We start from the raw sequence: 14,626 nt of genomic DNA, 5'->3' as shown, positions 1-14,626 counted from the left end.
GCTGTTTCAGGGGTTTCTCCGACGATCATGGGTACTTTCGTGGCTTTTCCCAGCTGGTTGAGTTGACATTCCTCATAGCTTCCCACGTATTTCTCCACGTCAGATTTCATTCCCTTCCAATAGTATCTGTGTCTCAGTTTAGCATACATTCGTTTTTTACCAGGATGTCCAGCCNATCTCCCAGTTCGCACTGACATCGAGACTGGCGTGGAAGATATCTTTAATCTCCGTCGTCTCTTCGATGAAACTTCAGTTCCTTAGCCATGCTACGTACCGCAATTTCTGGACAACAGTGAAACGAAATGTCCCCTCTGCAGTCAATATCTTTGGGATTATCCAGGCTTCTTCTTCCTGGGATGGAACTGGCACCCGCGACACTCCGCTAATTTCGGTGCTGTAACTGTACCTTGTAACTAATGGTTTAATTGAATAAACACATTGTAAGGACAATTCTTTGTTTTCCACGAAAAATCCCTTATCCGTTGNCCACTCTCTCCGTCTCTGTCTTTGACTGCGCTCGAGTTACAACATTGATGCGACTCAGTGCGTCAGCGTTGGTATTTAATTTTCCAAGCTTGTATACCACCTCGAAATCATATTCCTCTAGTTTCAGACGCCAGTATACGAGATTTGAACCTGGATCCTTGACGTTAAAAATCCACCTCAAGGGCCTNGGGTTGTATCGTCCGAGGCAGGGGACCATATAGTCATGCCTCTATAAAGGGTCGTAGTCGGTTGACGTGGACTCTCTGCGTCTTTTGCTTGTTTCCGCTTCGAATTACGTAGTTAACGTCCGATTTCCTCTCGACAACTTCGTAGGGACTGATCCAGGGCTGTGACAACTTTTTTTNGCTGGCATAGGCAATTGGCAGATCCTTGCCGATCTCCCCCTGTGACAACACAGCTCCTACAGCCTTGTTTGATGAATCTGTAGTTAGCAGAAATGGCCTCTGGAAATCTGGATATTGCAGGACTGGCGCTGTAATCAGAGCTGATTTCAGGCTCTCAAACGCGCTCTTCTCTATTGTCCCCCAGGTCCAGGTTACATCCTTTCGTAGCAGATTAGACAAAGGTTTTGCGATTTTGGATAATTCCTTGATGAATTTCCGGTAATAGCCCGCCAGACCCAAGAAGGACATTATTTCCTTTTCGCTCTGGGGCTCCGGAAAATTCGACACTGCTTCTATTTTACTAGGATCGGCCTTGATCCCATCTTTGGTGATGATATGACCCAGGTACACAACTTCGCTCCTCAAGAAATTGCACTTGTCAGGTTGAAGTCTCAGGTTTGCATCCCTCAGGCGCTGCAGGACCTCCCTCAGCCTCTTATTATGTTCCAGTAGATCTGGTCCAAAAATCACGATGTCATCGAGATAGACAAAACACCGGATTCCCTGAACTCCAGCCAAGACGGAATTCATCAACCTCTGGAATGTCGCAGGGCCGCCCTTAACCCCAAAAGGCAATCTGTTGAATTCATAGTGTCCGTAGGGTGTAGAGAAAGCAGTCTTGCATTTATCCTCTTCCTTTACGGGTATTTGATCAAAACCCGAGGCCAAATCCAGAGTTGAGAAATATTTCGCATTACCCAAACGATCCAAAATATCAGTAATATTGAGCAATAGAAATGAATCACCAATCGTGACATCATTCAAACGTCGAAAATCGACGACCACACGAAAGTTCACCTTTCCCGAAGCATCCATCTTTTTCGGCACAACGAGCAGAGGTGCATTCCACTGGCTTTTACCAGGTCGTACGACGCCATTTTGCAATATCTCTTTGACTTGACGGTCAACTTCTTCCATCTGCGCCTCCGGTAACCGATGAGGTCTCGCGTTGGTGGGCGCAGTGCCAGGTTTTAATGGAATTTCATGTTCTAGATGATCAGTCACTCCCGAAGAATCCCCCGGCAATTGAACGATAGAATTGTATTCCTGCAAAATTTCCAAAAGAGACTCCTTCTCCTCCCTGTTCAGATGATCAATTCTCAAATTCTCATGCAGCAATTTAATGCGATCTCTCACCTCGCACCTTTTTGAACTATTCAGCATCATAATGATTTCTTTCGATGGCAAAGTCTCAAGTTTCACAGTCGGCAAATCGACAAAAACATCATTTTCATTCGTATTGATAATGCAGACTATTGCCTGGCCATTTACTGCTTTCGTCAGGCATTCTCCCATAAAAACTCCTTTTGCCACCTGTTTCTTCCGAACAATACCCATATTTCTGCTACGTGTGGGTACTTGAAGTAATACCTCACTCCTAGCTTCTATTGTTGTGGGCTCTCTGTCCTGGAACAGGTCGAAAGGACGTCCATTGATGATCAAAGCCGTCCCATGAATAGTTTCCACCTCTAGGCTAGGTAAAGACAAAAAATCTTCGCCCAAGATTTCCCCGATGCAAGGGAAACTTTCAGGTACCACTTGAAACACATGTCTNATTTCTTTGCGTACTATTAGCTAGCCCAGCCCTAGGCAACTCGTCCGGTAACTCGTCCCCAGCCTCCTGGTGAACCTCAGCCCGTACCTGTCGCTGATTGGCGGCTAACATGCTCTGATGCAAGGATTGGGTATATCCTCAACGCAGGTTAACATTCCTGCCAATCTCCCCATCCGAATGAAATAGATTCCTCCTTGCTCCCCGCGCAGCGGGGAGTAAGAATCAAAATCACTTTCTTGTCGACTACCATTAGCTCCTGTAGTTGACATATCGATTATTTATCCCTTGGCCAAAAATAAAATAATCTTACCTGAGTAGCTACTATCTCAGCACTATCCCTTCTTGCCAGGATAGCTTTCCGTCGTNTCGTGACCTGCATATCTGCAGTATTTACAAACAGTCTCGAAAGCGTTGACGCTGCGTCTTTCTGACGCAACTGGTAATGTTGACTTACGCTGCCCGTTATTACGACATTCCTTCGACTGATGTCCCGGTTGTCCGCAGGTAAAACATTTTCCAGTCGATAGTCTACCCAGAGAATTTCGGTTTCCTCCGGTGAAGTTCTTCTGTGTCACTGTAATACCTCCATTTTTCCCTTTGTGCGTGCCAGATATAGTTTTCTCCAGCTCAATGGCTCCCACACAAGCATCATGGCGAGTTTTAAAATTATGAGCTCGTACCAGAATCTGCAAGTGCCCACGTAATCCTTGTTCGAACATGAGTTTTGCAAGCGTCAACCTCAGCGTTTTCGAGGCTTGTTTCTCACGCTCGCTGAACTCACTGTGAAGACTCAGTAGGCCGTTTAGAAAATCTAAAGTGACCTCCTCCGTACGAGCCACATATTTGGTAACATCTTCGTTTTCCTTCTGTTGCAATTGACTAAACTCCACCTGAAGCCCCAAGAGACTCTTTGTTTTCCCAAAAAGTGACCCTAATTCAGTTTTTAATTGCTCCAATGACATTACTGTTCTATACTTCAGTTGTTTCATGGCGCTGCCCTCCGATTTACTACCTAGAATCCCCTCCAATAGGAGATCCTAAAGCTCCGGATGGATTAGCTTCCTGGCGCTGTCAACTGATTTCATGAAGGCGTCCAATTTATCTGAATTTTCTCCTCCGAAATTGCGAACCATCTGCAGTGCGCCCTTCAAATCGAGATGCGTCCGTATGGCCTCCCGATTATTCTGGAAATTTTGCTCTGCCCAGGCGTCTGCTAGCAGATCTCTGACGTCATTGCTCTCTCTTTCTGCCTCCTCCCGACGAAGACGCTCAGATTCCAGGAGTTGCCGCATTTTTTCCTCTCCTCCTGTTTCCTATCTCCAGAGTCGCAACTTTTTCATGCAAATCGATGATTTTCCCTCTGAGATGATCAAGACGTCTAGGTGGTCGCTCTTCCCCCGATTTTTCTACGTCGGGTTGCATGGTCTCACGACGCCCATCCTCAGGATTCCGATTTGGAATAAAACCCCCTGCTCCAAGTGCCCCCGCCTGAAAGAAGACGTTGCTTGGTGTAGAAAATGGCTGTTCAGGTGTTTCATTGGTCTCCCCTGCTCCTTCTTCCTCCTCCTGAATTTCCTCGACGTCATCGAAGGGATTCCCAGGCACATTTTGTGAAGGATTTACAGGGCGAAGACGTACATTATTTGAGGAATTTGATATTCTCCCTTCATTTCTTTGCGTACTATTAGCTAGCCCAGCCCTAGGCAACTCGTCCGGTAACTCGTCCCCAGCCTCCTGGTGAACCTCAGCCCGTACCTGTCGCTGATTGGCGGCTAACATGCTCTGATGCAAGGATTGGGTATATCCTCAACGCAGGTTAACATTCCTGCCAATCTCCCCATCCGAATGAAATAGATTCCTCCTTGCTCCCCGCGCAGCGGGGAGTAAGAATCAAAATCACTTTCTTGTCGACTACCATTAGCTCCTGTAGTTGACATATCGATTATTTATCCCTTGGCCAAAAATAAAATAATCTTACCTGAGTAGCTACTATCTCAGCACTATCCCTTCTTGCCAGGATAGCTTTCCGTCGTACTAGCCCTTTTTTTACTCGTAGGTAGTAGGGTAGGTTTTCCACTGTACTATCCCTTTTTTTACTCGAAGGTAGTAGGGTAGGTTTCCGTTGGTACCACAATGATGAGCTTCTCGCCCCTCGATGAAAGGTCCACGAAAAAATCTTCGGCTTGCTTACCTCAAAGGTAATCTTCTCGCTCCCGCGATGAAAAGGGTTGTTACACGTGTTGGCCAGACTACCCCCAAGTAGTCCAATTCCTCAGATAATATCTCGTTCTCTATCACTGTGTAATTAGATAGTGGTTGATCAGGCCTCCGTCTTCCCAAAATTACGCTGCCACCAAATATGTTATGGACCCGAGCGGTTGGTTAAGGAGAGAATAACAGCGGCTAAGAAGAACCTGGCCCATCTCTCCAGACAGCTTCTCGATCTCCACCTTCTTCTGGCTCAGACGTTGGAGTCTCAGTGTGGGAGACTCTCGATCGTGTTACACACGAACAAGCAGTCCGAACAGCTGAGATGAGAACGGAGAGTCAGAAGGGTAAGTTCAAGAAACTGATCCCCCAGGAGAAAGTCCCAACCCTCACTCACACTGTGAAGAATTTGAGTAAATTTCAACTCAGTGAAGCACAAGTGTCTGTGTTGGCGAAAGGACACAACTTCGCTGTTGCCCCTAAAAAGATCCCCACCGAGGAAATCATCAGTCGTACCGAGGCAGCGATTTACCATCTTCCTCAGGAGACCAGCAATGAGATCCGGAGGCAGTTGTCTAACATCCTCTACAAGGCCACTCCCCTGGTGACAATATCACCAGGAAGGAACGCCTCGCACTGCGTAGTCTACAGGAGAATAATGATCTGGNCGCGGCATCCATCCGGAAGCCAAAGATTTCTTTAGTTTACCATTTATTAAACAAATAAGTACCCGGATTGATACTGAAGGTACCAGGCGAGAATAAGTATAAAAAAGGTAATTCGAGACTCGTCGAGTAACTGGCCCCGAAGCAACGAATTCACCAGTCTTTTATGCACCCGTGTAATTCGATTGCATCAGGTCATTGTTCTTCGTCGCACACCTGCGAGGCATCGGGTGACGTCTCCCAGCGCGCGCGAAGGTCAGTCGTCGGGGCGCAAAGTGCTGACGCTGCACCCCAGTTATCTACATTCGTCGAATATACGTGGATTTAATGCACGAATATTCGACGTTATTTTATATTTCTTCATTCTCTGTTTTGTTTCGGATATTATATGCCACTTTCGTGTCCTCATATTATCCGGATCAACAGGGGAATTTCATAACGTTATTTAGGGCATAACATATCGAACTGTGAACATCTGCAAGTAAATATCAGGATTCTAATAATCGAGAACGAGACTGAAATATTATTTGAAATCAAACAAACTTACCTGTAAGTGAAGTTCGATTGTAATTATATGAAGTTTCGTTCGAAGGGATTACAACCCGCCCTATGACGAATGTCTTCTCTATCCACCCGAAGTGACATTTTTTCCCTTTTTATTTTCTTTGGCTCTAAAAATTATGAAAACGACAGGTCGGTGGCGGCGTTACCAGGCCTTCATGGCGCGTTTTTTCGAATTGCTCTCTAAACTTGTGACTCGATCTGTATGATCAGCGGTACTACAAGTAAATATCAGGATTGTAATCCCTTCGAACGAGACTTCATATAATTACAATCGAACTTCACTTACAGGTAAGTTCGTTTGATTTTAAATAATTTTTCAATCATTTTATTGGAAATTCATCATTGTTATAAAATTCGTATTATGAAATTGAGAAATGACCAACTTTAGTCGCCATTTCCCAATTTTATTCCCTCAACATACATTTTCCACCCGTAAAGTTGACGAAATTGAAGACAGCCTAGCTCATGCTGTTGCTAATTAATTAGCGAAAAATCCAAGCGTTGCACCACACAATTTACTGGGTCATCGCTCAATTCCATAATTAAAATCATAAATTAAATCAGTCGTTTATCGCTCCTCGTCCGGAGTGGTCGAGTCTTAAAGGGGGCTTCTTTCCCCCTTTAAGAGAAATGTAAATTTTCTTTGGTGATCGCGAATTCGTCAAGTTACTGGTGGAAAACGCTCACAAAATCGATCTACTTTTACGTACCTTCCTATATAGTAATTCGCCGCAAAGTCGATTAGTGCGATACTATGCGTGGTAACCTGTCGAATAATAGTAGACAGCTATCGGACGTATTTGTGTAGGGATACTGCATCCTTGAGTCGAGATTAGTGTCTTTTCTTACATGTAAGGTAGCCTCTGACAATTATATTCGCGTTTCGTATCATTTAGGATCAATATTAATATTTGTGATCGTGAACTGTTGAACTACTGGCGTAAAATGTCTCTGAAATCGGATTCTTTTCATGCATACAAGGGACATTCAACATTTCGTTTCGCGTTCTCACGAAAATCTAATTTTCTTAACCACTGAAATCTTCATCAAACTGTACCTAGTATTTAGAAAGTGAAAGAAGTTAGGCTAATGTAAAGTACATCCATAGAGCTTAGTTGTCGTAAAGAAATCATTGGTTTATCGAAGGATTCACAGATCAAAGTTTTGCTAAGAAATTAATTAAAACCGAAATCAACTTATTAAAACTCCAAACTATTTCTATCATAAAGAAATTATCAATGTTTCACCACTTAAATTTTGAGCAATAAATGTAGAATGTAAATTAGTTTCCTAAAGAAATTATAAAATCAAAATTGATAATTCTAACGAAATTATTACGCTAGTTTTGAAACGAAAATGTCAGAGTCAATAAACTACTTAATTAATCGACATTTGGAAGTACTAAATGGATTACATCAAATTCTTTTCTGACTCCAGATAAATTCTTCATCATTTAACGCCCCGAAAAGGACTGCGAAGCGTCGTCCTAATTAATAAAATTTGAAAGAGATTGAAGATAATCCTTTGGATCATCCTTAATTGATAATTCAAGTCGTGTGTTTCGGATATTTCAAATATAAACATTGTCCTCTGACGCTGACAACGTCTCCGGACATAACAGGTGAAAAGTTGCGACCACTTACAGATATCCAAGTATTTTTTATAGTTTGGTACAGACCACACTATAGATTCAATTATTTTGAATCATCAAATTTGTCAGTTAAATTGTGTGAGAGAAATTTGAAAAAAACCTGAATATTTAGTCTCATAAAGATTATATTTTGCACAGAATTATCATTTTTTTTAATTCGTTGTTCGTAGATAGATAAATAAATGAAATTGTTTCGGAAACATTATTTTCCTAGACATGAAATCGATTTTTGTCAAAACTTTGACTATGAATAAATTTGTTGTGATTCCGAACATTTTTTTTTATGGTGGAAAATCGATTGTTTATAAATTATTTATAGAAAATGCCCGTAATTTTTTAAAACTGCTACTTTTTAATTATTTCATCAATCTTTCCCAAAAGTACACGTTCTATTTTTTTCATATTTTTAAAATGTTTTTAAACGGTTCAATGTGTAGATTCAAATTCAGACCTGCAAAGTTTAAAAAATAAAATCATTGCAAAATGTCTGGAAACGTAGGGTCAAATGGGGCTCAAATGAAAGCTCTGATCTTCGGCTACAAAAGTAGAAAAGCATTTCACTGGAGAAAAAATAGCCAAAGTACTTGAATATGCTTAATGTTTAAATTTGAATGCTTAGAATGCTTCCGTCGGGGTGCAAGAATCGATTATAATCTGCAGCTATTTTTTCATATATTTCTCTCTCATATGTCCACAGATTCTTAGCCCGAATCAGAGCAGGAATTCCGAAGTATAATTGTTATTTCAAACCTTCCAAAACTCATACAAATTTGTCACCATTTTCTGAGACAAATTTTACATTTCTGGGATTCAAGTTTAATATCGCCACTTTTGAAGTTCAGCCAGATTATTCATCTCGAGTAACTCAGTTTAATACAACTGTGGAAATAGTTGATGAAAGTGACGAAGCCAAGTAAACTTGATTCATTATCTACTGTCATTATGCTCATAGAATTTGCGAATAAATAGTCAATTTATCCGCCAATTTCAGGACCTTCAATCGCAGACTCTTGAACATGCAAGTGCTGAAGCTGAATAAAATTGTTCTCAACCGTTACATCAATTCGGAAGAACAAATAATCAATACAATGCTTGCTGCGGCCAAGCGTTTGGCTCACAAATGCCGTATTCTGGTAACTCACATGCTCGTTCCAGATCTCCTCAATGGATCAATGATCTGCGATTCAATTGGGGAATCGATAAGCAGACTCGCTGTAATTTTCAGGAAACATTGGGACAAAGGTATTACTCTATCTATAACAAAGATCATTATCTGAAGTATTTCATCTACAACTCTTGATAAGAAACTCATTCCTTACAGAAAATAAGCAAGTGTCCTTCCCAACACAGAGGATATGGCAGAAGTTCATCGACGAGTTCCAGAGATATAAGAAATTAGCTGATCAACTAACACCAATTCTAAGGAAGAAGAAAGAGAGCGTGAAGAAACCAAAGGTTTCGAGGAAACGCAAACGTAGTATTACTGATGATGAGCAGAATGATCGACGATTTAGGATCAAATTGTAGGATGGTCCATATGTGTGACCTATCCCCATTGCATCGTAGTATTTTCCAATGGCTATTATCATGTTTCGAATTCTGGCTGGTTACAGCTCGATTTCATTTCCTCCTTGATAATGCTCATTTTGATTGTGATGAATTTATAACAGTTTCTGAAGTATCTACAATTTACTGACCAATCTGTACCAATTTTGTGGGCGCGTTTTCATAATCTGTTAACATGAGTCCCACACAGATAGCTCATTTGATTAGCGATTCTATGTGGAAGTTCATTGAGAAAAGTAGAAAGCTGTGATTGAAAAGAATGTTTTGAAAATTTTAAGAGGCTTAAAGACGACTTTGAATGAGTAAAAACATGCGTTTATCAACAAATTGATTGAGTGACTGTTATAACATTTATTTGATTAATATTTTCTAGGAATTATGAGATAGACGATGGGCATAATAAATTGTTTAGGGAGATTCTGAGTTGCGGGAATATCAGGGGTTTGCTGTCAACATCGGACTCTCATTGTTTATGGAAATTTGGGACATAGATTGATGCGTTGCTGAGGTAGAAGTTTCATCGAGGTATCAGAACTTTGAGAAAGAATGAATGGATGAACATAACAAAAATGAATGAATAGCTGTTTTTAGTGTCGGTTGCCAGAGAAGGTGCCAAGATTTTAAGTACCTGAGTAAGACTTTTAAAGACTTTCAGGCGAATGATGGGGAGGCTAAGAAAAACTGATTTTGAGATAAATTTCTTTGGCCTGTGGAGAATTGAATGGCTGTGGGTACAGAGATTATGGGGTAAACTTTTTCAATTTTTGTGGGTAGAATCATTCAGTTCATGGATGGTTAGCTGATCTATAGAAATAGTATATTTTGGCTCTCCATTATTCCTCTGTTGATTCCGTCATTGTATCATTTATTTCTTTGAGGAAATCTCGGAATAATGAAGAAGAGCCTGCGGGAATAATTAAATAATTTTCTGTGTTATCGGCAATGATGGTCTGCTTTTCCGATTGAAGCCATATTATAATCATATTTTTTAGTTGAATCGGATTGATTTAATAAAATTCAGAGAATGAATGCAGTAAGCCATTATACGTAGTTGATGAAACTGAATTTAATAAACTATAGTTGGAAATTTCCAATGAATGCAATGTTTTTTTTCTAGTATTAATGAAATTTTATTTAACAAATGTTTTAGTCAACAAATAGATGCATCATCCTGAAAACTAGCAATTGTGAAATATTTAAGAAACACGTTTTTAAATTTCTTACTACTCCAAGGCCATGCAGGGGGACAGTGTTTCAGACAATGATGCTTGTAAGGATATTTTCCCGGGTTGTTCACCCAGGAAAAATCGAAACTACTTTTTAGCCATCTCTATCGCTCGCATGTTGGGAGCCAGCCGACCCTTTAGGGGAGGTTCAACGAAAACCGGTCTCTGAGGCAAACTCGTCCACTCAGAGGTCTTTTGTGGCAGGACAACGGATAGCTCAGCTAACGTCAGCGTGACACGGTAGAGTGGGCGAGGTCCACCAGGAGTATACTGTCCCCCCCCTGGGGGGGGTTCCTGCATATCGTCACCAGCCCCTATCTCAGGCTGGAAATTAAGCCTTGCGGCCTAATTATCTTAGTGAATCTAATTCACACTCGTCCTGGAGGATTTTTCGATTCCCCCAGCATGCTTTCTCCTCCCGAGTATTTCGACTCGGGAGAGTTTTAAAGTCATTTGCGAATCAGCCGGGACTCCTTAGAGCCTGGGACGTTGAGAGGCTGATCTGACCAGGGTGGAACTACGTTACCCACGCTACGACCACCCACACTCTCAACCACCAGTTACCGCTTCGGTCATCGCGCGTGACTGTCTCCGGGTAGTATACTGCTTCTTACAAGACAAAGAACATTGGGTCGACCCCCGAAGCCGGACCCCCCACTTTTGCACACGCATGCGTCTTTCAGATATCCCTCCGCACGCGCGCCCATTGCGACCGCCATTTTGACTCTATTTAAAATGAATCTAATGAGGAATTCATCAATTACAAAGACTAGAAAAATCTGCGTTCATCATTCAGATGATTTTGAAAGTCTGCGGAATGGTGAGGAACACTTGTAGGTCTGTGAAATATCGGGAACAGCCTAAAAGATAGGACATGCGGGCTTTAATTATCAACAAACGGTTGATGAATTCGAACAGTTAATAACAAGAGACTGTTTACTGAAGAATAACATTGGAAAACAAAACTGTTTGGTGATTTGTTTTAGGGTCAGCTGTTATATTATCTACCCTGCCCAAACAGACTCCTTAAATCTTATTTTTTAAAAAAAGAGTATCACTAACGTCACTCATTCTGATTATTCTTTTTATTTTCAATGAAGATTTAAGGAGTCTGTTTGGGCAGGATAGTTCAACAATGAGTTAGAGTTTAGTAACATAGCAGAAATTAATCAATTAGTTGATGATATAAGAAATTTCAAATGGAAAGTGACGCTTGATTCTTTTCATATGAAATTATTAGTTACCAAGATAATTGAGCAACATTCGCTGTGGAAATATGATCTGTTTTGAGTGATTAAATTCCGTTATTGTTCGCTAATTGAGAGATTGTCTCGTAAACAAATGGTTTGAGGCGACAAAGTCAAGGGACCTTTTCCAGGAGTGTAATTTTTTTGCACAAAAGGTCTCCCAACGATTCTCCTCACCACCATGATTTAGAGAAATGATCTAATAATCAGCAAGACCTTTATCAGATTTTAAAGATCCAATAATTATTTGATTATCCGGGAATGTGCAAGTTTGAGAGGAAATTTCAAGAAACTTTCTTTGTAGATGACAAAATACGTAGGTAAAATACATCTTTTGACATTTTTTTCTCAAATCAATCATTATCAAGATAATTAAACAAAAATAACGGGAATAATCCCAAGGAGATTTCATTCTCCAATAAAATCAATGTTCCAATTCGAAATATTGTTAACGAATTATTTGGTGACTAGGAAAATCTGCCTCCATCATTCAGATAATTTTGAAAGTCTGCGGAATGCTGAGGAACACTTGTAGGCCTGTGAAATATGGATTATTAATTCAATAAATTAATAAATTAGTTTGGGAATTTTCTGTGGTTTTCGCAGGGATTCTTCAGGGAAATTAATGAATTCCTATTAATAAATACATATGATAGTGTACACACAATGGTTTACTAATAATAAGTACATAGAAAAAAAAAGTCAATGAGAGATAATATCGTATATGAATAAGCAATTGAGGCACGAAATCAAATGTTAAGAGAGGAGAAAAAGTTTCTCCCCGAACACAACGTTCAAGTCTCTCACAGACTGTCCATTCTAAAGGTATGAATCGATGAGGGTTCTCTGAGATAAGAGAATTTATCTGATTGATAAGTTCCAAGTTCTTGCGATAATCAAAAATCGACATCCTCCTCAACTGTGTTGAGTTTGCAGCGAGAGGTAAGACGATGCTCACTTGGAACTGTCTCACTTCAGAGACATCCAGCTCTTCCAGCTGAGTCATCGTTCTGAGTAAATGAGCATTAGGAGGAAGTTTCAAAAAACGAAGTTTTAGGGATTTCAGTGGTGTGGCTGCAATAGATTTTATGCAATCAGCATTCATCCCGAAATGAATACCTGTAACAAATTGATTTTAAACAAATGAAATGAATTTTATATGATGCAAGGCGAAATTTCTGACTTATTCCTTACGCTCAAACGCTCCAGGCCTCGATTGTTTTTCAGCATAGTTATCAAGCCCTCATTCCCAAAATCCCCGGCAGAGTCCATGTGGAAGGAAGTAAGTGTGGCCATGTCAGCCACCTTAGCTGAGAAGCCGGGGGTGACTAAACAAAAGACCATCTTCAATGTCTTCAATTCCAGGTATTCAATCTCCCCGAAATCATCTTCGTAGAGTTGTAGTTCCGTTAGGCTTAGAGACCTGAGGTTCAGGAATGGAGTCAGATTCTGAAATTCAATGTTACATGTTAAATTGAAATTAAATTGTGAAACAATTATTATTCATAATTGTTTCACAATCGTACTCAGAGATTCCTTGGGTTTTTATCGCATATGTGGTTTTTTTTTTTTACTTGAAAAGAAGTAGAAATCAAAAGGGAATGCACAGAGGAGTGCCTCAACATAAATGATTACGTTTACACGCAGATATCCTTCGTCGAGATATCAGAGGACGAAGACGAAAGTCGTCCCCAGTTGCCCCAGCAAGAGATAAAAAGAGAAATAGTGAGTTACCCCGAGAACGTCAACTCTTTGATGAACGAACAACTGGTTAATTCCCCAGAGATTTGCAGAGGGAAGACATTCGATGAATTCGAGGCTGATTTGTCTATACCTTGAGTCCCTGAATCGATGGAGAATATGTGGTACACCCCCAGAGTCGAAGAGGAGATCGATTTGGAGTCTGTGAAGTCTTTCTGCGAACAAACGTCGCTGTACTCAGAGAACAGAGAAGTTAGTATACGTTTCAAGTCTTTTGATACTTCAGAAGCTCTCCAGGATCTCGAGGATGTCACGATTGCTGATGGGAATATAATTTGAAGAGGAAAGAATCGAAGAGATTCTTTGGACGAGGGGGTAATCTCTTCAGGAAAAGAAAGAGAGGGGCCGGAAAACGAGGATTTGCTCGCTGAAGCAGAAGAAACTGAGAATCTGGATAGAATCCTCTCCATTTTCGATTTTGTCAGATTTTTCAAAAAGAATAGTGACAAATTTTCACAGGTTGATGAGTTTTTTGATGCGGAAAGTGACGAGGGGAACCCTGAGGTTTCTAGAGAGATTATTTCTGAGGAAATTGAACAATCTGAAGGGAATAACTCAGAAAATATTGTTACTGATGAAAAGCTCGTGAAAAATAAACACGTTGATGAGAAAATTGATTTCTGAGGTGATAAATTCGCCCTGGCGAATAAGGATCCATGTTGTAGCATGGATGTAGCATGGATGTGCATGGATGTCATTTTAAGGCGAAAAATGGGCCGAAAATGATTGGAATATAATCAAAAAATTATTTAAATGCTGATAGACAAACAATTGGTCCCAATTAATACCCATTAATAGGTTATTTTGTATAATTAGGAGGAATTATTGATGGTGTGCTGCAAAGAGGATAGACCTGAGTAGAGGCCCGAATCGAGGGGTTTGACTGACTCCAAAAATGTTAGTTGGTACCCCACGGGAAAGGCGGCGTCCCGGTCGAATTGTCGGTAAATGTGAATCGGGTGCGTGAGTAACTCGGCAGTAGCAGTCCCGCTGTGACAGTGACAGGTTCGGAGGGGGACTTTTGTCCTCCTTGTACTCAATGTTTACTTTATGTTTTTCAGTTGATTTATTCGCCGACTAATTAATATTAAGGGATGAAACAAAGACTGTTCAATGGAGAATTAAATTCCTCATCCATCAACCCCCGTTTCATCCCTTAATCTCTGCAATAAAAAAATTAATATTGCGACGAAAGTCACGGGGTTATAAGAAACCCAATGTTTTCTCGGCGCAGAGTGACTCCCCAATAATTCGCCCGCTAATTAAAAAATCGTCTCTCCCCTCCTCATTAAC

The 14,626-nt window shown here is 40.7% G+C and overlaps 1 protein-coding gene across 1 annotated transcript in view; it reads left to right on the top strand.

The window, feature by feature from the left end:
- The window catches only part of LOC107044274 (telomerase reverse transcriptase), a gene marked incomplete at its 5' end in the record, with an annotated part of 58,465 nt that extends 48,310 nt beyond the window's left edge, over positions 1-10,155 (top strand). The window contains 3 exon segments of the mRNA XM_015266073.1: positions 8,231-8,446; positions 8,525-8,775; positions 8,855-10,155. Coding sequence (XP_015121559.1) covers positions 8,231-8,446; positions 8,525-8,775; positions 8,855-9,060 — 673 coding nt within the window.
- Positions 10,156-14,626: the final 4,471 nt, after the last annotated feature.

The sequence above is a fragment of the Diachasma alloeum genome, unplaced genomic scaffold (genome assembly GCF_001412515.2).
Source record: "Diachasma alloeum isolate Michigan unplaced genomic scaffold, Dall2.0 Dall_scaffold_00708, whole genome shotgun sequence".
In the NCBI taxonomy this organism is placed as follows: Eukaryota; Metazoa; Arthropoda; class Insecta; order Hymenoptera; family Braconidae; genus Diachasma; species Diachasma alloeum.
Note: the sequence above shows the minus strand (reverse complement) of the source record. Positions and strands in the feature narration are given on the sequence as shown.